The sequence below is a fragment of the Cavia porcellus genome, unplaced genomic scaffold, assembly GCF_034190915.1.
Source record: "Cavia porcellus strain 051 isolate PalLab524CR breed Dunkin Hartley unplaced genomic scaffold, mCavPor4.1 scaffold_26, whole genome shotgun sequence".
Lineage (NCBI taxonomy): Eukaryota > Metazoa > Chordata > Mammalia > Rodentia > Caviidae > Cavia > Cavia porcellus.
In genome coordinates, this window is record NW_026947509.1 from 40,336,864 (window position 1) to 40,361,569 (window position 24,706).

Below are 24,706 nucleotides of genomic sequence, written 5' to 3' on the forward strand. Positions count from 1 at the left end.
ACAGCTCCTACACTGACCCATTGCCAAATTTGAGCTGGAGAATAACAGCACGCAGCTTGAAAAGCTGACTCTGTACTAAAAATCCAAACGACGGCATATATGTGCACCCACGTTTATAGCAGAACAATGTGGTCTTTTTATATGATGGAATACTACCTGACCATAAAGAAGGCCAAAGTGGAGAGTTTTATGGGTAAATGGGTGCAACTAGAGACCACATTCCTAAGTGAAGTAAATCAGACTCATATGTATAAACATCATATTGTCCCACTAGTGAGAAACTGGATGAATAAATAAGATCTAAAATATACAATAGATATTGTGACTTAGGCAGAAACCCCAAAAGACAAACTGATGGGTGAAAGGAAGAAACAAATATGTATACATTAGATAGTTATACAGCTAATTTCTTTTAGTTCGTTGACAAGAAAGGTTTGTGTTAATATTGTTTGGATGAGATATCATGCCTGTATCTTCTGGGACTACTATAATCACAGAAATATGCACTGTATTAATTACTGTAACTCCTGCTAACCAAGTTTTGTTTTGTTTTTTGCCTTTTTAAATGTTTTATTTTGAAGGTAGTAAAATACAACAGAACACGGCAGAATAAAGCCAACTGAGACCATGTAGTGAAACTGGTACAGAACTTCACAGCAGGTTACCGGGATAACAGTAATAGGTATCACAGTATATTTTGTTATCTTTACAATAGTTGTTCTTTCAATCACATATATCAAAATAAAATGAACTACAGAACATTGTAGAGCTTATCAAAATAGAATATTGAAGGGCTGGGGATTTAGCTCAGCAGCATAAGCACCTGCCTTGCAAGCAGGCGGTAGTGAGTTCGATCCCTGGTACCAATTAAAAAAAAGAAAGAAAGAAAATGATAAAAACAGAATATTGAATAGAGCAGTACATTATCAGAATAAAGCAAAACAGTAATAAAAATATTTGCCTTCAAGAGATGGTAGAAGGAAATCCCCCTTATTTGCTATGGTCAACCTCCCAAGAGATGCTCAGATTTCTGATTTCCATTTGCTAACGGTGGGGGGCGGGGCGCACGGGGACAGGCGAAGGGGGTAGGGGAAGTGGGATGTTTGACTCTAGGCTGTGCACCAGTAGGTTCATTATTGCTTACCAGGAGGCAGGCTGGTTGCTTGGTTTTCCCAGCGACCTAAGTTCCAACATGGGGCGGATCTCAGGCACTGGTGGTTCTCCCCCTGGAGGGGCCGCAGCCTGCCACATGGCAGCCAGTTGCCAGGGAGGGGAGCAGTTTCCCAGGGTCCTCTGCTAACCAGTTTTGAAACTGTTTAATGGTTATGTTTAGGCTCTTAAAAAAAAAAAAAAAAAAAAAAAAAAAAAAAAAAACAAGGGGAAGCAATTGCGAGGCTTGGGGTTCTACTCCAGGGCTGTACAACCAAATGGAAACAAAACCTAGTCGCCCCGCGGGTCTGGATACACCGCCCGTACAAAGATGCGCAGCAGAAACCGGGACGCCACTGTGCGGGTACCGGGCCTCCGAGAGAATGCAGAATGCAAAGCACACAGTACAAGAGCCAGTCACAGCGAGCTCAAAGCCAGCAGTGAAGCTCAGCAGCACAGCGCTAAACGCTTAGGAAAAGTGGCACGTGCAGTCACCTAGTTTCCTCTCCAGCTAATTTTCCTCGGACCCAGGCGGCACAGCCCAGCGCGCGCCCCGGCCGGAGCGCAGAAGACTGGGTTTCCCTCGCCGCCTCTCGTCTGCGATTTTACTTAGGTTCGAGAATCGAAGAACTCAGCTTTATGTAAAATTAACTTTTTGTGTGACAGTAGAGATTTGTGAAAAGAAATCTCATGGCAACCCCACGGCGTTGCGACGATGGTGTTTAATGGGTACGGACATCGCGGAGACGGTGGCAGCGGTCGCACAGGACTGCCTAATGCCACGAACCTGCTCTCAAAACCGTTTACAAAAGCTGTTTCCTCTATTTTACAGTTAAAAATAGTGCAGACCTCTGTGTATTTACATGAAAGATGTTTGTAATACATGCTTTAAGGAACAAATCGCATTTTTAAAAAAAAGTATTTATAATCACACTTACATAGTGTATAACAGAATGGGGGTCAATTTAAATTTTTTGCTTTAAGTAGTTCAGAATGTTTGTGTAGTTAACACTGAGGAGCCTGAAAGCAGTATGAAACACGTAGAGAATCAAGTTAAAGCGCATCTACGGGCTGTGGAGTGGCGGATTCAGGCCCAGGCCGGAGAGAGCGGAGCGTGTGCCCGCTTGGCATCAGAGCGAGCCCAGCGCAGCGGCCAGGAGGCGGAGGAGCGGGTCGGGCGGTTTCCGTCGGGCTCCAGAGCGAGGGAGGACGAGAGCTCCACCCAGCGCTGTCAGCAAGGGCAGAGCCCCAGGCAGTGGTTCTTGCATTAATATCTAAGGTGTCTGCCAACGACCGAGTTTTACCGAAATTATTCTGCTTTACACGGAATCCTGTGAAGACGATCGAGAGGATTATCCCACACTATCAGACTATGTTCACGAATTTTTAAATCATTTTACAGCGCACCCTGGCAGTTTCGAAACTGAAACTAAGATTTGCAGAGGTCCTGAATGGCTGGGTTACAACAGAAGATGCTTTGCAAAACCTTGTGGGATTTATCTACCAACAAATGTGGGACTGAATACGAAATTCATGATCAATCTGCAAAAGGGGATGAAGTGACTCAAAAACGATTTCATATATTTGTATTCTTTGTGGGAGAGCTTATCTTAACCTAGGTAGAGATTAAGGAAAGAACTGGCCAGGTTACAACAGCAGATACTCTTCAAGTTGGTTTGCGTGAATCATTCTTCTCTTATCCGATGGATAACCTGATTTGTGCAGTAAAGTTACTAAAGTTGACAGTTTGGGACAGTTTTGGAAGATGTTTGGAAAGAAAAATTAAAAACTGATATGGATGAAATTATTCAGAGAATTGAAAATGTCCTAGATACAAACTCCAGCAGAGATATAAAAGATGCTTTTGAAGCTTGTAGACTTGTCACTGGGGGAGAGCACATGCAACTTCAGCAGAGAAGGAACACCTTAAAATGGTCCTAACTACTTCATCAATCAACCAACCTCTTATATATCTGATAGTGTTATTGCAGCTGATCCAGATTACCAAGAGAGGTATCAAGTTACTTCAAAGACAGGCCTCCCCTACCCCTGGATTATGAAGAAAATGGAAGAGATTTATTTGGGGCTGGTGATCTGCACTTGGATGATATTGATGATGAGATGGACCCAGAAATTGAAGATTATGAAAAGTTTTGTTTGGAATCAGCACATAAGGGAAAACAGTTAAATCTCACCATATCAGTTTTATAAAAGTTTAGGTATCACTTAGCAGTACACAAGAAAGCAAGACCATGTGTCATACAAAATTAATGATGTTGAATTATATTTCCAATGTATGCAACTTTATTTTTGTTGAATACTATCTGCCAAAATATTATCCCCTGTAACTTAAAATGTGTATATATACAAGTTTATTATGTACAGTTAATTCCACTGTTTTGACTGCAATAAAATCGACTTTGAAATTTAAAAAAAACTACTCAAATACTTTTTTTTCCTTCTTGAGACAGAGACTCATTAGTAGTTCAGGCTGGCCTTGGGCTCACTTTGTAGCCCAGGCTGGTCTCAAACTCACTCCATCATGATAGATGATTTTATTGGGAGTACCCAGTGAATGCAGCCAGCTAAGCCATGCTGCTTAAGACAACAAAACCACATAGGCACACCTTAATATGTCAGCATCTTCCACTTACCATGTGTTATGACCACACCCGCAAGCATCTAGTGTTACCCTTTTGGACTTCAGATTAACTTCATTAGAGACTCATGAACCTACCTTCTTATGCCTTCTTCCACAAGCAAGCTTTGGGTCATTCTTAAAGGAAAGTGTCGCATTCATTATCATGCTTACACATTTCTTAAGCACTGATGTGTAAAACCATGCTGTGATTTTCATCGGGTTTTATCTTTTCTGAATGATTAGGCTTTTGAGTGCTGTATCCCTAACTTTACTTTTACCATAAGGCCTGTGATTTTTACTCATGACTTTACACAGCCTGAGTCTCAGGAACACATGTTCTAACAGAACTGATGCACAAGCATTTCAGCTGAGTTTGAGTGAGCAAGGAAATGACATTTGAGTTTGAAATGGAGAGGACCCACATTCATATTCAGCAGAAACGCTGGTCTGTGGTGAGGACAGGTACCCTGCCTACATGAAGCACCTGCCCACAGGATCCTGTCATCCTCAGAATAAGGACCCCTCCCAAGGGAGAACACAGAAAAAAGACGAGAACCAAGTGTGAGCAGGTAGAAATTTTGATCTTAGGAAAGAAGAGAAAGCACAAAAAAACCTGTAAAGGCCAATAAAGGAGAGATTTCAAGAAGGCTAACAGGGATCGCTTCCTGGTAAAACAGGCTAAACATATGCAAGCCTTCCTCTCCCATGCAATGCATCTTTAAAATCTAAACAGAGTTCACAGTAAAGCTATTTGCAGTGGATCAAAAAGACAAAAGCTGCAGGAACCCAAACTGAGGGCGGGGTCTTCCCTTCAGTCAGTAGAGCACATCAGAAGGGCAGAGAACAGCTCTACATTGTTCTGTTTCCCCACAGTTGTGGCACAATTGTGGAAGGCACAGTGCAGCTCTAGGCAGAGGTTTCTGTGTAGAAGTGAAAGAGCAACCCTGGAGAATGAAAAGGAACTGGAAAAGTAAACGGAGACTAGCACACCGTAAAGTTGTTTAGGAACACTTGGGCTCACCCTGACCTGCACATTATTATACAGATCCCAGTTAGTAGTACAAACTTTGGGAAGTGTGATATTGGGCAGATTTCTGTAATTTCCAGAACTAACTGCTAGGTAACACACAGGACAGATACAAACAGCAATGCAAAGCTTTGGAAATGGAGCTGGCTTTGGAATGTCGCCCTCAGAAGGACCTGCAAAACTGCATTGAGTGGTTATGAGCACCATTTTTTCCAACATTTACACAAGCATTAGGGATGGATTTTTTGGGGATTTGTTTTCTGCTTTGTGACAGGGTTTTACTATGTAATTCAAACTGGACTTGAATTCACTATGTAATTCAGGCTGGCCTCGAACTTGCATATTCTCCTGCCTCAGCCTCCCTAGTGCTGGGATTACTGGTGTGCACCATCACAGCTGGTTTAAGAATTAGTCAAGGGCCAGGGATTTAGTTTAGCATCATAAGTACCTGCTTGGCAAGGGCAAGGTTGTGAGTTCGTCCCCAGTACTTGCCTCTACCAAAAGAAGGGTAGGAGGAAAGTAATAAAGCCTGGAGGCTTACGTCAGGGTAATAAAACTGGTTGAAACCCTTTCATCTGATAGCATTGCCTGTTAACGGGGTTACGAGTCAGTCTGAAGATTTTTCAAAATAATGTTGACTTCCATAAGAAAATGTTGTAAACTTTCCTATTAACTGAAATTTAGTATTTGTGATACTACCAACTGTAAAATTGAATTTAAGGCCCCGCTAGTCAAACCCATCCTCCTTTATGGACTGGACTCATCAAGCAGATCAAACCTTCTCCTCTGTTTTTTAATGTGCCTTTCTTTCTTTCCTTTTTTGGTACAAGGAACCGAACTTACAACCTCGCACTTGGCAAGCAGGCACCTGTACCACTGAGCTAAATCCTCAGCCCTCAAATGTGTCTTTTAAACAGCAGAGACACTGAGTTATACTGAGGCAGTGGATAGAGATACAAACTGTTCTGTTAGTTTCAAGCAAGTTCCTGGAGGGTAAAGAGGCAATAAAGCAATAAATCCATTATGTGCGATGAAAAATAATCTTTTATGAAAGTTACATTAAAAAAGAAAGAAGGAAAATGCCATTGGTGCCAGGTATGGCAGTGCACACCCATAATTCCAGCAACTCGGGAAGCTAAGGCTGGAGGATCTGAAGTGTGAGGTCAGCTTGGACAATTTTGAGAACCTGTCTCAAAATAAGTAGGGCTAGAATACAACTCAGCGGGAGAGTGCTTCCTACAGTGCTCAAGGCCCTGAGTTCAGTCCCGTGTACCACGAAAACAAAACAAGCAGGGGGGAAGTGCCACACACCTGAAGTCCCAGCACTGGGGAGGCTGAGGCAAGAGGATCACTGCAAGTTTGAGGCTAGCTTGAGCTACACTAAGTTTGGGTAACATAACAAGACCCTGTCTCAAATAAACAACAAAAACAAAATACTCTTAGTCTGACTTAACAGAAAAGGGTAAAAGCTGAATTTTATAGAAGGCTTCGCAGCTAACTTGCACACATCTTCACAGGTACACTAAACCGAGCCTCTCCTTTGGAATCGTATCACACAGTGACAAGGTATGCATGTGGAAGGTGGCAGAGGTGGCACAGTCCTGAAGCTGTAGCCAGGCTGTGGCTTCCTCACTCTTCATGCAGTTTCCTGAGTCTGGCACAGCACCAGCCAGGTTACAGCCCAGTTCTATGCCATGGTTTGGGGTGCACTTCTAGAAGGTGGAACAGTTACTCTGTGAGCTACCACAGACTTGAATAAACCCGCTGAGCTTACAGTACCTGGAGAGGATTCTTTTGCTTGCAGCCAAGAACACATCACAGTTTCACAGCTAACATTTCTTTTAATTATGTGTGTGGTTTTCAGTTTTACAGAAGTATTTTCCTCTTTAACTGTTTTCCTACATTGAGACAGTGTCCCTTGTACATGATCAGATGCTGTTAAAAATACTACCACCATGGTAACTGCTTTTAGATAAGTCTGTAATTTTATTACAAACCCGTTTTGGCATTAGTTGATTACAGTGACCGTTGATACCATGGCCGGCACAGCAGCTCGGCCAGACAGGATGGCGGGACCCCAACTCACTGAGTCTCCTACCGAGGCCCACCCTTCACTGACCAGGATGCAAAGCAAGTAGATTAGATGTTGGTAAGACTGCAGAACGGGACTTTTTAATTCCCCCTCCCCTCCAATTACTTTGCTTTAAAAGAATCCAATTTCTCAGAGCGAGTCTGAGTAGCAGCAGCACCCAAGGAACGTCGCGCTTAGTTCTTGTTAAAAGCAACACCTGTGTCATCTGCCTTTTCTACCACAAGTGAAGAGTGCTCACTTTAGCCTTAAACTCTTGCTTAGAGTCCCTTAAAAAAAAAACAGAGGCATTCCATCAGGTTCTTCCGGTGGGCGTTACTGCTGTGCGTTTGTCGGCAGGTCACTGTCTCTGTGTTTGCTTTGGAGGGATCTTCCGATGTATCTCCAATATTCCTTTCTTATAGTATCCTTTTCTTTAGCTAGGATTTCACATAACTGAAAACAAAAGAAATTTACTGCAGTAAATGTGTGATTCAATCTCAAGCTCACCAGCCTTTGCCACAACGTAATTTAACTCAGATCATGTTCATGGAGACACACTGGTACCTAACCACTATGTTCCCCAGTGCCACAGATGAGGCCTGGAACCAGCAAGACCCCACAGTAGGCAAACTGAAAAGGAGTGTAAACCCCAGTGGCACTGGGCAGACCCCTCTGAGATGCCCCAAGGCAAAGTTCAAGTCCCACTAGCTTACCTCTAACGCTTTATGTAGAATATCTTCCTTGTTGTCGCACTGGTTTTCTAGCATATCTTCATAGACATCCACAAGAAAGGCAATCAGGTAGGGGGAGCTGTGACTTGGTTGTAAATCAAGTAACTGACTTAATAAGTTGGGGTATTTGGAAAGTCCACGATCCTGCAAAATCCTAAAAATAAAACTCAATTTTGAAAGGAACAACAAACAGTAAAAAGAAGTAGTAAACTCTGATTTTGAATGAATGTGACTGTGAATGAGGATGAAAAATGAAACTTAAATTATGTGAGAGCTTTATTATAGATCACTAAGAACTGAGGAAAATAAATTTTAAAAATCTTGAAGGGTTAAAAGTAATGATTTGTAACTTAAACTGCATAACACAAAATTGCAGCAGAAAATAAACCACGTTCATTCATTCTCTCTTTTCTTTTCTGAACCTAGGCTCTCTGCACTAAGCTACATTCCCAGGCCTTTTATAGCTTTTTAAAAAAACTGATACAAGGTCTCACCAAATTGCCCAGGCTGGGCTCTATCTTGTGATCCCAGGTGCTCTGCTGAGACTGTGGGCATGTACCACAATGGACAGTATAAATCCTCCTCTTAAAATTGACCCAAGCCCTGACACAACCCCAAACATGACTGGGCTCCATAAATTGGTTCTTTAAATCTGTTTCCTTGAAGGCCTAAGTAAGATGAGAATCTGACTATGTCTATGGCCGGGAATGACACCTTTCTAAGCCATAAGACTTGGAACTGGACGTCTCTCTCCACAGCCTGCCTCACTGTATTCCTGAGCTGGGCAGAACCTGAATGTGTGTATACCATTCTCTTGCACAGACACTAGAAGATTTATAAATATAAGTAAGAATGTATTATTGTTCATTCATATGCTGTTCTAAAAACTATGCTGGTATGTGCTTGCTAAGTGGAGAGTAGAGTCACACAGAGCACAGTTCTTGAGAATTACCATAATCCTGTTACACTACTGCTTGCTTAGATCTGGAAACATGAAAAACTCTTTAGTAGCCCTTCAAATCTGACTATGGAACACATTCCATGATGCATGTATTAGTATTTGTTGGATTTTGATATAAAAGCAGAAAACAACCTCTTACCCTTTCAAATAGTTCCAAGCACTTTCATTATGCGGTACAAGTTTTATCATTTCCAAAGTGTACCTGTAAAAAAGCCACCCCACAAATGAATATGCCTATAAATCTTTATGGTGCAATGCAATGACGAGACAGTGTTAATAAGCTTTAGCCCAGCCTCCACACCTGCGTTCTCTCTCATTCACCTCAGCAGACTGCAGTACCTCTCCAGCTCATGGTTGAATCAGACCATCTTCAAGTAAGCAGCTGGTCATGTCCTACTTACATACTTCTTCCTTTTCCTATTTCTTGGTGAATTCTGGGGAAGGACACATACCTAACCTAATGCTTCAGTTCACCGGAGTGTGATGGTCTATGCCAGTAATCCCAAGACTTAAGAGATTACTCTAAGTTTAAGGCCAGCCCGACTGAGTTCAAGGCCAGCTTGAAATGTATAGCAAGACCCTACTACAAACAAAAGAAAAAGGAAAAACAATAAAGTCTCAATTCACAGAAAGAAAAGAAAATGAGAATGGAAGATTTTTCCTTCTGTAGGGAATGTCAGCTAAAACAGGGAGACGTTACTTTTTTTGTAAAGGAAACTTGGAGAACTAGTCAAACATCTAGTTATGCTTGCCAAACCCTTAGTCACTGAAAAATAATAATGAATAATAGGAGCTATAATAAAAATAAGATTGGAAATACAAAAATAAAAATAAAAACAAGTATTCAGGGGCTGGGGATTTAGTTCAACAGTGTGTCTGCCTGGCAAGTGCAAGGTCATGAGTTTGATCTCCAGTACACAAAAACCCAAACCAAATAAAAACCCCACCAGTATGTATTTATTCTATTCTAAAACAAGATTACTAGGAAAATATGTGATTCCCAGTCAAAATATACCCTCCTCTGTATTTCCTCTTTTCCTTAACCCAGTTAGTAAATATAATTGAGACTGCACTGCTACATTCTAAGTCAATTACAGAACTGTGTTCCACTCTATACTTGCTTAGCTGAGTGAACTTGACTAAAGTTAACAACATTCCTGGTCTCGTTGTAGTGATGTAATAAATCAGAATTGTTTTTCATCTAGAGTAATAAACTCATTCAATATTATGAAGAGATTTTTCTAATGCCTTTCACATGACTTAATGGTTTCAGTTATTCATAAAACTATGTTTTAAGTACAGGTCTAGCTAGACTCTGTAGATTATTAACTCAGTTTTGTCAGTACCAAAAATTGTATTTGCATTTATGTGCACTAAAGTGTCAACTATTTTCAATGATAAAACATGGACTTCAACGTCAAACTACCTGACTACAAATCCTCAACTTACTGATTATCTAAGTGCTCTGAAACCTGTTATAAAATTACCTGAAGGACCAGGGATTTATCTGAGTGGCCTAAGTGCCTGCCTGGCAAGCGCAAGGCTGTGAATTTGATCCCCAGTACCAAAAAAAAAAAAAAAAAAAAAAAAAAAAAGAATTACTTAAAACCTCAAGTTCTTTACAAGTATCTCTGAGAGTTACCAGAATTAGACTGGAACTCCTGGCATACAGTAGGTATTATTAATCCCAGTTGAGCATCCTTTATCTGAAAATGTAAAATTTTCTGAAGTCTGAAACCTCTATTCTGACATGATGTCCCAAGTGGCAAACGCTACACCTGACCCATCATGTGATAGCTGCTGTGTTTAAATTTAGGCACACTGGCTAGGCATAGTGGTACATGCCTGTAGCCCCAGATCTTCATGAGGCTGAGGCAAGAGGAGTTCAAGTTGGAGGCTAGCCTGGGCCAATTACTGTCTCAAAAGCCCTTGGGTTTGATCATCAGTATTTTTTCCCTGCAAAACTACCTTTAGGCACAAAAGATAAATGAATTTTGTATTTATAGACTTGTGTTCTATCATCAAGATGTATATAAATATTTCAAACCCAAAAAGTCCAAGCACTTTGGATAAGGGATACTCTACATGTGGTATATGCCTATAATCCCAGCACTTGGGAGGCAGAGGCAGGAGGATCACTTGCAAGTTCAAGCCCACTATGGGCTACATAGTGAATTCAAGGTGTGAGTCCAAAGCCAGCCTGAACTATGTAGCCAAAACTGTCTCAGACCGCCCCCCCAAAAAAAAGAGGAAAAAAAAAAGTGGTATTAACAGACAATGTACTTGCATGAAAATACGACCATAATACGGTAAATGTAAAAGGTAATGTCTGTAACAATTGTTTGGGCTGCTGCATAGAAGTATTTGTAAATATATTTTAAAAGGTTAGAAGGATGCACATAATTAGCTCAGCCTAGTGAGTAGGAGCAAGGAGAGTAGGAGATTTTAACTTTTTACTTTATGTAATACAGTGTAGTTTCTGCTCACTACTATATTGCATTACTTGTAAAATAAGGATCAAACTGCAGAACACAGGTCTAGGCGTGTACACAATGGCACGTGGCCAACCAGCATGTTTGAGGCTCTTCAGGGTTTGATCCCCAAAACTAGAGCAAACACTGAGGAACGCAACCAGGAACAACCATCTATTCTTAAAAGTTAAAAATTTAACAAATTATAAATTCTAACTACAACTAACAGTAACACTGTCAACATTTTTTATGCATACTGAAGGATGATGCCTAAAAAACCTAACAAATCTGAAGTATGGGAAGCTCTTTGTGTGTTGTTGCTGATGTTTCCGTTCTCTTGGTAGCAAAAAGCCACAATTTGCCTCCACAGCATAAGACACAAGTTTGTGTTTTGAAGTTCTTTAATTTTTAAGTATATTAACCACTAACTGGGTCAATTCAAGCAATAATCTCTACTTTTTGGCAAGAAAACCAACTCTAAGAGAGTAAAGTAACAGAGTGCTACGGATGGAGTCTAAGTTTTCTCTATTCAAGCTCCACCATTTAAACAATACAGAAGCAAACTGTGCCCAGCAGTGCATGCCTCTAATCTGCACTCAGGAGGCCAAGGCAGGAGAAGGAGTTCAGAGCCAGCCTGGGCTACAGAGTGAGTTCATGACTGGTATGGACTCCAGCTGAAAAAAATAAAAACCAAAGAATATACAATAACTTTATTAAGCCCCAAAAGAACTTCCTGCAATTCTGGAAATGCTCTGTATCTTTAGTGTTCAATACTATAGACATTAGCCACATAGGAATACTGACATCTGAAATGTGACTCATACAATTGTGAAACTGTATCTTAATTTTTATGATATTTTTGGTAATTGAAATTTAGGCAGCATATCTGCTTACCAGTGGCTATCATACTGAACAATACAGCTGCAGAAAGGAGCAGCAGAAAACAAAACTAGGTTATATTTGCAGGGTGGGTATGTCTCAGACATAAGCCTAGAACAGAGAGTTAAAGATGGATGGTAAAGATATTTTTTCAGAAAATATATGGGCTGGGCATACCATTCAGTGGTAAAGGATGTGCTTAGCATATGTGTGGCCCTGGGTTTAATCCCCAGTGCTAAAAATCGAAAAGCCATCACCAGAGCCCTCCATGTAGGACAGTTGCACCAGAAAATCAGCTCTCCCCAGCAGCAGTTACAACTGTACCTGCTCTAATCAGGCCTCTGAAATTTGCATATTTAAACTTTGACACAGACACTGTCACAAAAGAAGTAAGGTCAGAAAAAAATGAATATTGCTAAGCATGGTGGTGCATGCCTGTAATCCCAGCACTCCAGGAGACTGAGGCAGTAGGGTCAGAAGTTAAACCCTAGCCTGGGCAAGTTACTGAGACCCTGTCTCAAAAAAAAAAAAAAAAAAAAAAAAGACATAATTTTTAATGCTTACGCAGACAATACAGAAATTCATGCCAGTGTAGACATTTCTAGTTCATATAATGGCTTTTGGTAATCCCAAAGAGAGGTGATTTTATCCCACCCAAAAGGGACATTTGGTAACACATGAAAACTTTTTAGCAGCACTGGGGACTGAGCTCCATTCCTAGCCTTTTATATTTATCTTACTTTGAGACAGGGTCTCACTAAGTTGTTGCCAAGGGCTGGGCTTGAATTTGTGATCCTCTTGTCTCAGCCTCCCAGGGTGCCAGAATTACAGGTGTGTTTCACCATTCTGTCTTTTTTAAATGCATAAATGCTGTTAAATACCCTACAGGTTACACAGTAGCCCCCATTCCCTCCACAACTCAACCCTACACTACAGTTACATGGCAGCTGGGAACTGTAAGCCAAAAAGCAGCAGAATTTAGTGAGACAGATTTAAAATAAGACTTCCTAGACACCGAGAAACCTGCTCTTTGTTTTTGTTATTTTTTGAAACAGGGTCTCCCTTTGTAGTTCACACTGGTCTTGATTGACTGTGTAGCCCAGGCTTGTCTAGAACTCACAGCAATGCTCCTGCCTCAGTCTCCCGAGTGTGCGCCACCATGCCCAGCATGAAATCTGCTTTCTTTTCAATTCTTGGTAGCAACAATATTTTAAGAAACTCTGACACTACAATGTAAAGGTATGCCCTACTATTTGTAGATTTATCATTCTATGCTTCATCTCTATATTCGTCCTATTTCAGTTCTGGGATGGTCTTTATCTCTGCTATAGCCCCAATGCCCAAGGGATGGTAGGCATGAACATTTTTCATCAGTGGGTAAGAGAAGGACTTTACTAACTGGACTTCTCTCTCCAATACCGCATGACCATTGTAGCCAGTAGTGTTAGAAATGACGAAGTATCTTTGGTTCCAAGCAGAGTTATTTCTCACATCCTCTTTGAGAAGCTGGTCTACATACTGCAATTCATTATCCCAAAGTCTAAATTCCTAGAAGAAAGTTTAAAAGAAAAATTGAGTTATAAATGTCCCATTTATGAGCAATAAAAATAAACATTACCAAAGCTACGAAGGCTGAATTGAAGACAAGAATTACCACTTATTTGCACAGAAAATATAGCTGTAAGTCAACAAAAGATGAGGGATAAGACACATACAGAAGACATGTATGTAAAGAAGTCATCAAAGAAAATTTGGCAAACAAACCAAAAACTAGAAAGAAAGTAAGTATACACATTTGATGGAATTTGATGGAATTTGATTTTAACACATTAAATAAAGTAACAACATTGAAATTCTACACATACGATAAAACTGTCTTAAAACTACATAGAGATATACAAATAAATTTAGATAAATTTTTATATTATAAAGCTATTTTAATAAAAGAAAATGTGGGAGAATGGTCAAAACTTACAAATGTTGCAAAATTTGAGACATGAGAAAGCGACTGGAGTTTTATTTATTTGATAATAGCAAGAGTAAGAATTTCAGTATGATGATCATTGATTTTACAATAAAATTATAAAAATATATAAAGAAAGAAAGAAATTATTTAGCCAGGTATGGTTTAACATGTCCATAATCCCAGCAGTGAGAGGCTGAGGCAGCACTGCAAATCCAAGTACTACCTGGGCATCTTAGCAAGTTCTTACATCAAAACAAAAAGAGCTGGGAATACAGCTCAGCGCAAAGGTTCTGCATTCGGCCCCTAGTAAAGAAAAGGAAATAAAAGAGAAAAGACAAGGAAAGGTAAGAAAAAGAGATTTTTATGAAAATTCCTACACTGGTTAGTAGCACAGTTCAGTGCTGCCAGTACCTCACAGTGCTGGAAGTGCGGTGATGCCAAACCTTCTGAGCTTTCAATGATACAAACAGCCTGCTTAGGCACATGTACCACAAGTTTGCCACCACTGCTCTAGGGCAAGGCACTGGGTACAGAATGAGAGAACAAATGTGAAGAAATTTCCTAACAAGTGAACAATTGTATGTCTGCTCAATCAGGGGAAATTAGCCACCAAGTGCCAGTCCCACAATTAGGTCATTCCCTGAACTGAAGAAACCACATGTAGCATGTACATTATACGATTCAGAACAAAGAAACAGTCAGAGGAAACTGCAACTTGATGTCTTTGCTTCTACTTGTGTAACTTTTACATGCAATACTGTTAATGTACAACAGAACATAAAACTAGAGATCTGTAAAAACAAGGTGCACTGCACCAAAGAAGTCCAAAGCTCTACAAACGAATGTGCAGAACTGTACAAATATAAAAAGGACAAGTCGTAATCTGACCCCACCTTTGTGCACCTCAGTCGTTAAGCTCAAGCAGTCTTTACACAGGTAGATTGTTAAATGAGGAATATCTGCATGTGTGTCTGGGTTTTTCAGACTCACAGCAAGTTACAAAAGTAAAATGTTCTGTGTACCCTTCACGTTGTTTCCCCAAATGATATTATCTTACTAACAGAAGTCCCACCCCCAAACAGAAAACTGCACTGGTACATTATTCTTTTTTTTGGTACCAGGGATCAAACTCACGATCTCGGGCTTGCCAGGTAGGAGCTTACATGGTTGAGCTAAGCCCCCAGCCCCTGCACTGGTATATTATTCTTAACAAAACACAGCCCTCATTCAGATGTTACGTGTGTCCATGCAGCGCATGTGGTGGGTGAGGGCTGGGTGCTGGTGCGGTGAGTTTAGTTCCAGGAACCTACCCCAGGCATAGCTATTATACAGAATGGTGCCTCAAACACAGATGCTGCCCCACACTGTCCTCTTTAGTTACATCTCCCTATTCCCTAATCCCTATTAGCCACTTCCTCCTGTACAATTTTAGTATTTCTGGAATGATATTTAAATGAACGACACAAGTATGCAACATTTTAGGATGATCTTTTCTCATGATTATGTACAATGGTCTTGCGATCCATTCAAGCCCTGAAGCAGAAATCCTGACCTCTCTCTGCCATTTTGCTCAACGAAGCTGCAGTCACTCTGTTCTCTGCCACGGAACGTAGCTAAATTACACGATGTGTCATCAAACTGAAACTTCTGAGAATGTGCTAAAAACTACTTGCTACACAGACAATTGTGCCCATTATTATGTTCATCACAGAACATCCATCGTACCCAGGCCTTCAGAGAAAGTTTATCTCTTTCTTGTGACTTCTGTTACAAAGAAGACAAGTTCTCTGTAATCACCACCTCAGACTTTAGAGATTATACCTCTGGTGTCCATTAGCATCAACAAAACTTCCTTTCTTCTCTTGAGCTCCTGGCTACCGTTGATTCAATTTTTCCCACAAGAGTTTCTGGTGCACTGAGCAAGGAAGTGAGAAAAGACAGCTATAGGCCTGTTCGGCCCCACTGCAGGCCATGGAGCCCAGGCTGCTGCTCTGCATCCCAGCAGCACTCAGAAGAGAGGTCCCCCCTACTTCCGGGACATGAACTGGGACACACCCTCCCCATCACGGCTCTAAAGGAGAGTGAAATAGTCATCAGGACTTCTGAATCACAGGAAAAAGAGAGAAACCCAGGACGGCCATTCTGGGTTTCTCTCTTTTCCTGGTACCAGCCCATCCGACTCAAGGGTAGAAGAGGAGCCTGATTACCTCCTGGTCAGTTCCTGTTTTCTGGGTTGAGGGTGGAATGTTTTAACCTCTGAATGAATGTGAGTGACATTCCTGTACAACATCTCTAGTGAATCTAGCTGCTTCAGATGATCGTTTATACAGCTCCACAGTTAGCTCAGCTACAGAGTTTGGTGGGACTTGTCCTGCGGTTCTATGGCCTGTCACATAGCTCAGTGGTGACTCAAATCTCTGTAATGTGGGTCACTGAATTGACCTGGGGGCACAGGTGCACCTACTGCTAAGACAGACCTTCATCTACAAGAGGGGAGTGGCCAGGCAAGCATCAGACTAGTCTTCTATGAGAGAAGGTACCCTACCTTTGTCTCTCTTGTGTCACCAAACAAGGGACCATCACATACATGCAGAGTCAGAGCTGGACATAATTTTTTTTTTTCTTTTTCCTTTTTATCGGTACCGGGGATCGAACTCATGACTGCCTGCTTGCAAGGCAGGCGTTTATGCCGCTGAGCTAAATCCCCAGCCCCTAGAGCTGGACCTAATTAGTCAAACTCAAATTCTGGAATATATCCTAAAGAATTTTTTTAAAAGCTTTTCTAAGGATTGCAGAGTTCAAATGAAACCAAACTCGCTCTCTGGCCTGAACAAAGGCCCATTCTTCCAGAGCATTTCTCCTTGGCAGCTGAATTGCCCCTTATCGGCTGGCACAACTGCTGCCAGTACCTATTCCCACCGGATCAGTCCTCCTCCCCTAGCTACCAACTCATCTACTTCCAGGTCACCAGTCCTGCTGCCAGCCCTCCACCCGCGCATGAGGTACCTTGCCGGCCCACCTCTCCACGCCCAACCGCTGAGTCCCGTCAGGCACTGCCTGCATTCGGCCACCGAGGCCCTCCCACCAGAGCCTCCTGCCGCACAGCTGCCCTTACACCTGTATCCTGCTCAGATGGCATCATCTACTGTCCGCTGAGATAAATGTCAGCAACACTGAGGATTCTCCAAAGCTCCAAGCTGGATCAAACAACAGCCCTTTCATCGGTCTGATGGGCTCAGACTAGGCCAGACTGGGCTCCCTTCTTCAGCTGGGTCACTGGGAGCCCACAGTCCACATCCACATTGGGAGCCACTTGTGACTTTTCTGTAGACAACAGAACAGAACACTCTAGTTACCCAACCTGTGGCCCCTCTGTGGAAAGGTTACCATCACTGGAGGAAACTGGGACCCTTCTGCCAGCCACAAGCTTTCAGCCTGGGAGGACATCAAATCACACATGAGTTTTTCCACTAGCCGGAGGGCTCAATCCCACTCCTAGGGAAAGACTCCTAAGTTAGCGGCCACCATCACCTTCTCTCCGAGGCAATCTGCTTCTCTGTCCCTTCCAGCTCCACAACCCTAACATTCCTTTTAGTATGTCTCTTCCGTCAACTACTCTACCACTTTACATCTAAACACCATTTTGGCTTTGAAGCAGCTGCTTGATATTTTCTGCTTGCTATCACAGTGCCCCGAGAAGAAAAAAACAGCAATGGATGGGTACACACACAAATGAAATCAACCCAGAAATTCTCTAAACTCTTTCCCTGACTTTGGCCATGAACCACCTGCCTCTGATTGTGAAACAGCATCTTGGAGCAACCCTCACCTGAGTTCCATGCCAAAGGGCTCAACTAGGAATTAAACCACACATCCAGAGGCTTCAGAACTGCAAAATACTCAAGACTGTCAAACACCCTGAAATATCTCTCCTGCCTGTAAAGAAACCCAGTGTAAAATATCATACAGTTCAAGATCTCCAAGCTGTTAATGTCACCGGGCAGTTCCAAAGCCATGTACTCTCCTCAGTCTTCTGCCACCTGCAGCTTGCTGGTACACCACCTGGTCCTAAACGGTGCCATTTACTACTTTCAGCTAACTCCTGGAAGCCAACTCCTCTTTGCCTTTAAATGGAAAGACCTGGTTCTGGACTCAAAAGTCAGCTGACCTGGACTCACCTACCCAAGGATTTAAAATTCGTCTACCCTCTTTGGAAAAGCCCTCAAAGCTGGCCACACTAGTTTCCCAGCACAGAACATCACTGCACCCTCCCTTCTTCAGGCTAATGACACTCAAGCTGCCTGCTGGGAAGGCATAAAAGCTCTGCTATAACACTGGACAGAAACTGGCTACAAGATATCTTGGAAAAAGACACTGATCTATAAACACAAAGTCAGATACCTGGGGTTTGACTTAAGTCAGGGAAACAGTGCCCTTGGACAGGAAAGAGGTCACCTGCTCCATCCAGGACTCAACCACGGATGGAAGTAACATTGTTAGGAATGGAGTCTGACAGGCTAACTATGCTATGGTCATCTGGACAAAGGTATTTTGGCCAAAACTCTCACACAAAGATGGTCATGGCAGCAAGCTAAACTATGCACTCTCATAAAGGCCCTTTATGAGATCTGAAATATCTACATGTACTCTAGGTATGTCTTTCAATAAGAGTAAAATCATTAAAAACAAAAAAGAAATTCTTCTGCTGCTTGCTGATATTTGGAAATCCACCAAAGTGATAATTATTCACTGCTAGGGACATCAAAAGTCAAGAGCTTCATCTCCTTAAAAAATAATAAAGCAGATAAAACTATAAAAGGAGCTGTTAAAGGAATATCCTGGGACAAAAACATCAGACAAGAAAACCTAAAACTCCTAATGGATATTCCTCCTGATAGTAAACAAAACTCAATTCCTTGCATATACAAAGGAAAAAAGATGACTGCACAAAACAAGATCAAGTCACTAAGGCTGGGGATAGAGCTCAGCAAGTACACGGTCCTGAGTTTGATTCCCAGGAACAAAAATAAATAAATAGCTAGCTAGCAAGCCAGCAAGCCACTCAGGGACCAAGGCCAGGGCTGACATTCCTGGATGGATAAACTGCTGCCCCACAAAGATGGCTTATGCCTGGGTTCAAAAACACTACAATCTAACCCATGGAGGAAAAACAGCCATGAAAGAGTTCCTAGGCCTTTACTATTACATGCCTGGCCAGCATCTGCTTGGCCCCAGTGTAGGCGACACTCCTAGATCTATGTTCCCTGGAAACCTCACCGACTTGGCCCTAATTCAGCCCAGGAATCTCCCTGCTCCATATGGAGATGCCTGGTGCTTACTGTTAACACACAGTGGGAAATAGCAGAGACCAACAGGCTCATGTAAGGGCAACATGACATAGGATTTATTGTGCCTGGGTTCAGGCAGAAAGCACAAAAAAACCATCTTTCCTGAACGAAGTGAAATGCGCCCCTTTTTATACAGATGGAGAGAAGATAGGGGACATTAGGTGTGAAGATCCTAATGAACATCTATAGTTACAGGTTCCTGGCAAACTTGCACCTCAATGAGAAGAGTCCTTTAAAGTGTCCAATACAAATTTTCGGGTGTCTCCAGATGTCCCCAAGGCCTGGAACATTCCATGTCCTATCTTACCTCCTTTCTCATGCTCATGGATGATGAGAACTTCAGGAGCTGAGTTCCCTGCAGTCAGTAGTGCTTCTGTTGGCAAGCAGGTTAGGGCTGGGAGTCAGGACCAGCTGGAGACTTAGTTATGTAACACATCTCTGTACTCGACCTTCCCAATGGCTGGACTGGAACCTGTGCCCTACTCCAACTGGTTACTCCCTTCACAGCTGCTCAGAGATCAATCCCCCCTCCTGATGCTTCCCATGCATTTGAGAAACACTGCTCAATAAATCAGCCCTAGATTCCTTTGACCCTATTATCCACCTGGATGCAATCGGGATCCCACAAGGGGTCCCCAATAAATTTAAAGCTCAGAATCCAGTAGCTGTAGGGATTTAAAAGTTCACTGTTCTGGTGGGTCACTATGAACAAAAAGTAAATTGGATAAACTATGTTTACTATAATCAGCACAGGTTTATAAGTTACATCTGAAGTGCTATTAAAAAACCTAAACTCAGGCCCTCCTGCCAGATGGCCTAGAAAAATAGATTCACTCTGGACAACGATTCTCACAGAAAAAGCGGTGTCTATATTGTGACAGGAACCCAGAACTGTACTTCTGTCCCAAACAACAATGCTCCTCATGACACTGTTACCAAAGTCCCCCATGACCTAACAACCCTGTCAAAAGAACTGGCCAGAAGTGCTGCAGTTAATGGCCTCTTTACCAGTTTACTGGAACAATGGTTTGGTGAATGGAAGGGCTTGGTGGCCTTCACACTTGCTTCCCTGACCATCACTACGGGAATTCTTGTTCTTTTGGGTTGTTGCAGTTTGCTGTGCATGCAGTTTAACTCAGAGGTTAACTGAGATAGCTCTCCAGAAGAAGAGACGCCCAACTTACCAAGTGTGATGTACAAAAGCCCTGTCAACGCCCAACAGTCCCTAACAGACTCAGATAGTGAGGAGCCTAAAAGCCGCCGAGGAGCAGCAAGAGGGGAATGAACCAGAAATCCTGGCCTAGCTGCAGCCATTTTTCTGCTTTGTGCCACTGAACTCAGCTAAACTTCCTGCAACACTACTACACTCTTTTTTGCTGAGTCTTATTTTGCAAGTGTTTACTTCACTGTTAAAGTAATTAGTTCTTATGTATGTTACATAAATGGGATATATGTAAAATATATCTACTCTGTTTTGGGCTTGAAAAAAAAAAAAGAGTTCTCAACGCCTTTACTTTAGAAGCATTTGTACAGTTAACTTCAAGTATTACTGTAAAACAACATATAGGCCAGGAATTTATCCAGGTTTAAAGGGCTGGTCTCACCCCTCAGTCTCACAAAAAAACACAAAAGTGAAACAAAAGCCCTAAAATTTGCCATGTATAGTGACACACACTGTAACCTCAGCACCCAGGAGGCTGAAGCAGGATAACTTACGAGTTCAAGGATAGCCTGGGCTATGCTGTGACTTCAAGGCCAGCCTGAACTATATAGTGAGACTCTGGCTCCAGAAAGAAAAATCGCTGGCCTCTAAGTCCAGCATTCTGGAGGAACAGGACAGGAAAACCAAAGGTGGGCAACTTAGTAAGACTCTTGTCTTAAAATAAAACACTAAAATGGCGAGTGGCCAATGTGAAGACCCTGGGTTCAATCCCCAGAGCTGAAAAAAAAAAAAAAAAACCCAAAAAGCCAAAAAACAAAAGAAAAAACTGAACTAAAATTCATCACAATTTAAAAATATTTTAAAAGAGCTGTTCCATTTTTAGCTTTAAGTGATTAAAAATGTAGTGAATTAATGAATCCTCACTGAAAATAACAGAAATATTTAAAAATGGCTTTCCATGTAGAAAACACCTGAGTTTCTCAACCTCAGAACTGCTGACCACCTGGACAGAGGATTCTGTGTTGTGGCCTGTCACATGCACTCTTCAATATTTAATCAGCAGTAACCCTGTGCTGTAGTGTGGGATTCCAGGAGCAGGGACAAGCTTATTTTTTTTCCCTTTGTATTTAGCATATGAACACACAGAGACTCTGCAGTTGTGGTTTTCAGAATCCATTTACTCGAAACCAGCACCCTCACACTGAGCAACAGCCCCAGTCTTCTGGGGTCTGGTTTGTTTTGTATGTCTGAGACAGAATCCCACTACATGGTAGAGGCTGGCCTTGAACTCTCAGCGATAGTCCTGCCTCAGTTTTTTTATTGACATGCATTGCGCTAAGCTGCTCAATTGCCCAGATTGGGCTCAAGCTTTACCTCTGTCTCAGTGATCAGAGTGCTTGGGAAAAAAAGTGTACACCATCACACACAGATGAAATTAATCTTATCTTTAAAAAACTATGCTGGAAACAAGAAACCATGATGTAATAAAAGTGAAATCAAGGGAGAAATTCTGTACATAGAAATTTACAAAGTGCAACATAAATGAAGGACATTTCGGAATCCTGTCTGAAGGGAATCTTTTTATAATCTCAGTAAAAAACATACTGGGTGAGGTAGCTCTTCAAAGATATTAGTAATACTCTATTTTTGAAGTTATAGTAGATAGATGTGCAAGTATTTATGTGTGCTTGTGTGGTGAGAGACACTTTATGGCTAAAATTTTTAAATAAAAAATAAAAATACTAGGTATTACACTTTTAGAAAATGTACCATTTTAGTTGGGTGTGGTGGTGCATACTTGTAATCCCAGCACTCCGGGAGTAAGGCAGGACCAAAAGTCCAGCCAAGCCTGGACAATTTAGCAATTCAGTGATTTATTTTGAGACCTCCTCTCAAAATAAAAAAATTTAAAAAGGGGTGGAGATTTAGCTCAGTGCAAACACACTGGGTTCAACCCCCAGTCCTGCAAAAAAGGAGGAAAAAAAAAAAGGAAGGAGGAGGTAGAGGAAGAGGAAAGCTTAAAATTTTAAGTAAAAAATACTCAGTAAAATGTATAGTGCAGAAAGTAGCAATCCCTGAAAAAATGTCACAGAAAACAATACTGGAATTATTTCCTAGAATAAATAAAATGCCCAGAATGGGTGTTTTTAACTATTCTATTCAGGACCTAGCATCAAATTTTAACCATGAGTAGAAACAAAATACTAAATAGCTACTGCAAAGTCACATTCCAAGGTTTATAGGTGTAAAAAAAATTATGTAATAATTTCTGGTACTCAATTTGCTATCAAATATTAAGTTGTAATACAAACTGAATTCAAAATTTATTTATTATTCTTTAATAAGAAACACCAATATATTCAAAGACATTATAATGGTTAGTCAACATGAAAGACATAGGTTTTAATCAAAGATCTTAACTTTTTATTATGCATATTTTGGTTCAGAAGTATACTTTAATAGTAATTTTAGTTGTTTACCTAAGTATAAAAATAAAAATCAGAAAAACACTCAGGAGAAGGCCAATACCTGAATGACCCATTGTCGGTGCTGCCAGGCATGGTAATTCTTTGCATCCTGATTAAGAATATCAGCAATAAACTCGAGCTCCTGAGATGGATCTTTCAGCCATTCCACTAATACTCGCCTATGATGCCTAAAGTTTGGAGAAGGGAAAAAAGTTCTATGTTAACTTACTAAGGAATTAACATATAAGCTGCATGGGATGTTTCATGTGATATGAAAGGACACACAGGAAAACAAAAATTCACCTAAAATTCTCTAGACTCTACTGGAGAGAAAAATTAACAAGGAAAGAAACAATAAGAGAAAAAAAATTTCATTAAAAAAAGATTTCAGAACACTAATACTTGAGAAATAGTCCGAAAGGGCATCAACCACTGAATGGAGACAGAAGAGGTGAGTTTCTTCCCACCATGGCGTACTAGCCTGCGATAAAGAAGAAGCTTGAGACATCCAGCTAATGGATGCACCTTGAGACATACTGGTATGTGAAATAAACTGGACACACGTTTAAGTGCCACACTGCTTCTCTGCTGTGAGAAACCGAAAGTGTAACTAAGGATCAAAAGGTGTGACAGATACTGGGAAATGGTAAGAAAATGTTCAAATGAGAAGGAACAAAGGAAGGGGTAAGGGGAAAGGAAAGAAGGGGGAAAAAAGAACAGAAGGAAACAGGAAGCGGGGGGTCAAGGGAGGGCAGTGGGAGAAAAAGCAGCAGCAAGATACATCATGTAGAGGCACAAGTTCCCCGTGATGAATGTCACCAGTCTGTATATCTAAGGTGTACCAATGAAAAACAAACCTTCAAATTGGTATGCTGAGGGTTTGGGGACCTTCTCCCTCAAACTAAAGCTGGGAGTACAGTTACCTTTTGAAAATCACAATCCTCTGACTCATGATTCTGCAACAATACACAATGAGACACCAAAAAAAACATGGTATGTTTTCTCAAGTATAGGAGTTCCTATACTTGAACAGTTTGTCAGATCCCCGTGTTCAAAATGTTACCACAAAAGTGACTTTTCTTCCAAGCAGTAGTGGGCAGAACTGAACTCACTTTGACCTTAGAAAGGTCAAACAGCTATGAAAGATGGCAAGTTTATCAAAAGGGGAGTTTTTGGACCTGGCAGATACTAAGAGACTTATTTTGGGTCCCATTTTTATAATTCTCTTTAGCTAAAAGTTATAAAATTATTTAAGTAAAAATGTAAAATTCTCTTTGGGGCTGGGGATGCAGCTCCACAGCAGAGTAGCCGCCCCGCACCTGATGGCCCCAGTTCCAGCCCAGCACCGCACTGCACAACACTCACTACAAACTGAACCTGGACACTGGGGCAGCTGCACACTTCTGTGAATGCAGGAAAACCTCTGAGGTCACACGCTTTAAACAGATGAATCACTCTAAACTGTATCTCAATAAAAGTGGCACCTCAGCAATCTATAATACTTGTTATACTAATGTGAGGAGTAATAACAGGAAAAAGGCAAAACGTTAATGCTTAACGAATGATCTTTTCTACAGGAAGGGAAAATGTAAAAATTCACCTTACAGAATATTATGAAAATAAAAACACTTCCAAGGAGAAAATGCAGAAAAATGGTTTCTATATTTATTTTACAACTGTTGGTGGGAATGTAGACTGGTACAACCACTGTGGAAATCAGTGTGGAGATTCCTCAAAAAATTAGGATTGGCAGTCCCATTCTAACAAGCTATTCCGCTTCTGAGTATCTTCCCAAAAGAATTAACATCATACCACAGTAATATATGTGCACA

The 24,706-nt window shown here is 41.3% G+C and overlaps 1 protein-coding gene and 1 pseudogene across 1 annotated transcript in view; one reads left to right on the top strand and one right to left on the bottom strand.

Moving 5' to 3' along the window:
- Positions 1 to 1,480: 1,480 nt before the first annotated feature.
- Positions 1,481 to 3,770, top strand: LOC100735118 (polyadenylate-binding protein-interacting protein 1-like; annotated as a pseudogene).
- A 3,010-nt stretch (positions 3,771 to 6,780) lies between these two features.
- Positions 6,781 to 24,706, bottom strand: part of Fnta (farnesyltransferase, CAAX box, alpha) — a 37,228-nt gene continuing 19,302 nt past the window's right edge. The window contains exons 5-9 of the mRNA XM_003474623.5: positions 22,936 to 23,062; positions 13,330 to 13,478; positions 8,720 to 8,782; positions 7,602 to 7,773; positions 6,781 to 7,341 (exon numbers count right to left, since the gene is read on the bottom strand). Of these exons, the coding sequence (XP_003474671.1) occupies positions 7,222 to 7,341; positions 7,602 to 7,773; positions 8,720 to 8,782; positions 13,330 to 13,478; positions 22,936 to 23,062 (631 nt within the window). The 3' untranslated portion in view covers positions 6,781 to 7,221. The remainder of the gene's footprint in view (positions 7,342 to 7,601; positions 7,774 to 8,719; positions 8,783 to 13,329; positions 13,479 to 22,935; positions 23,063 to 24,706) is intronic.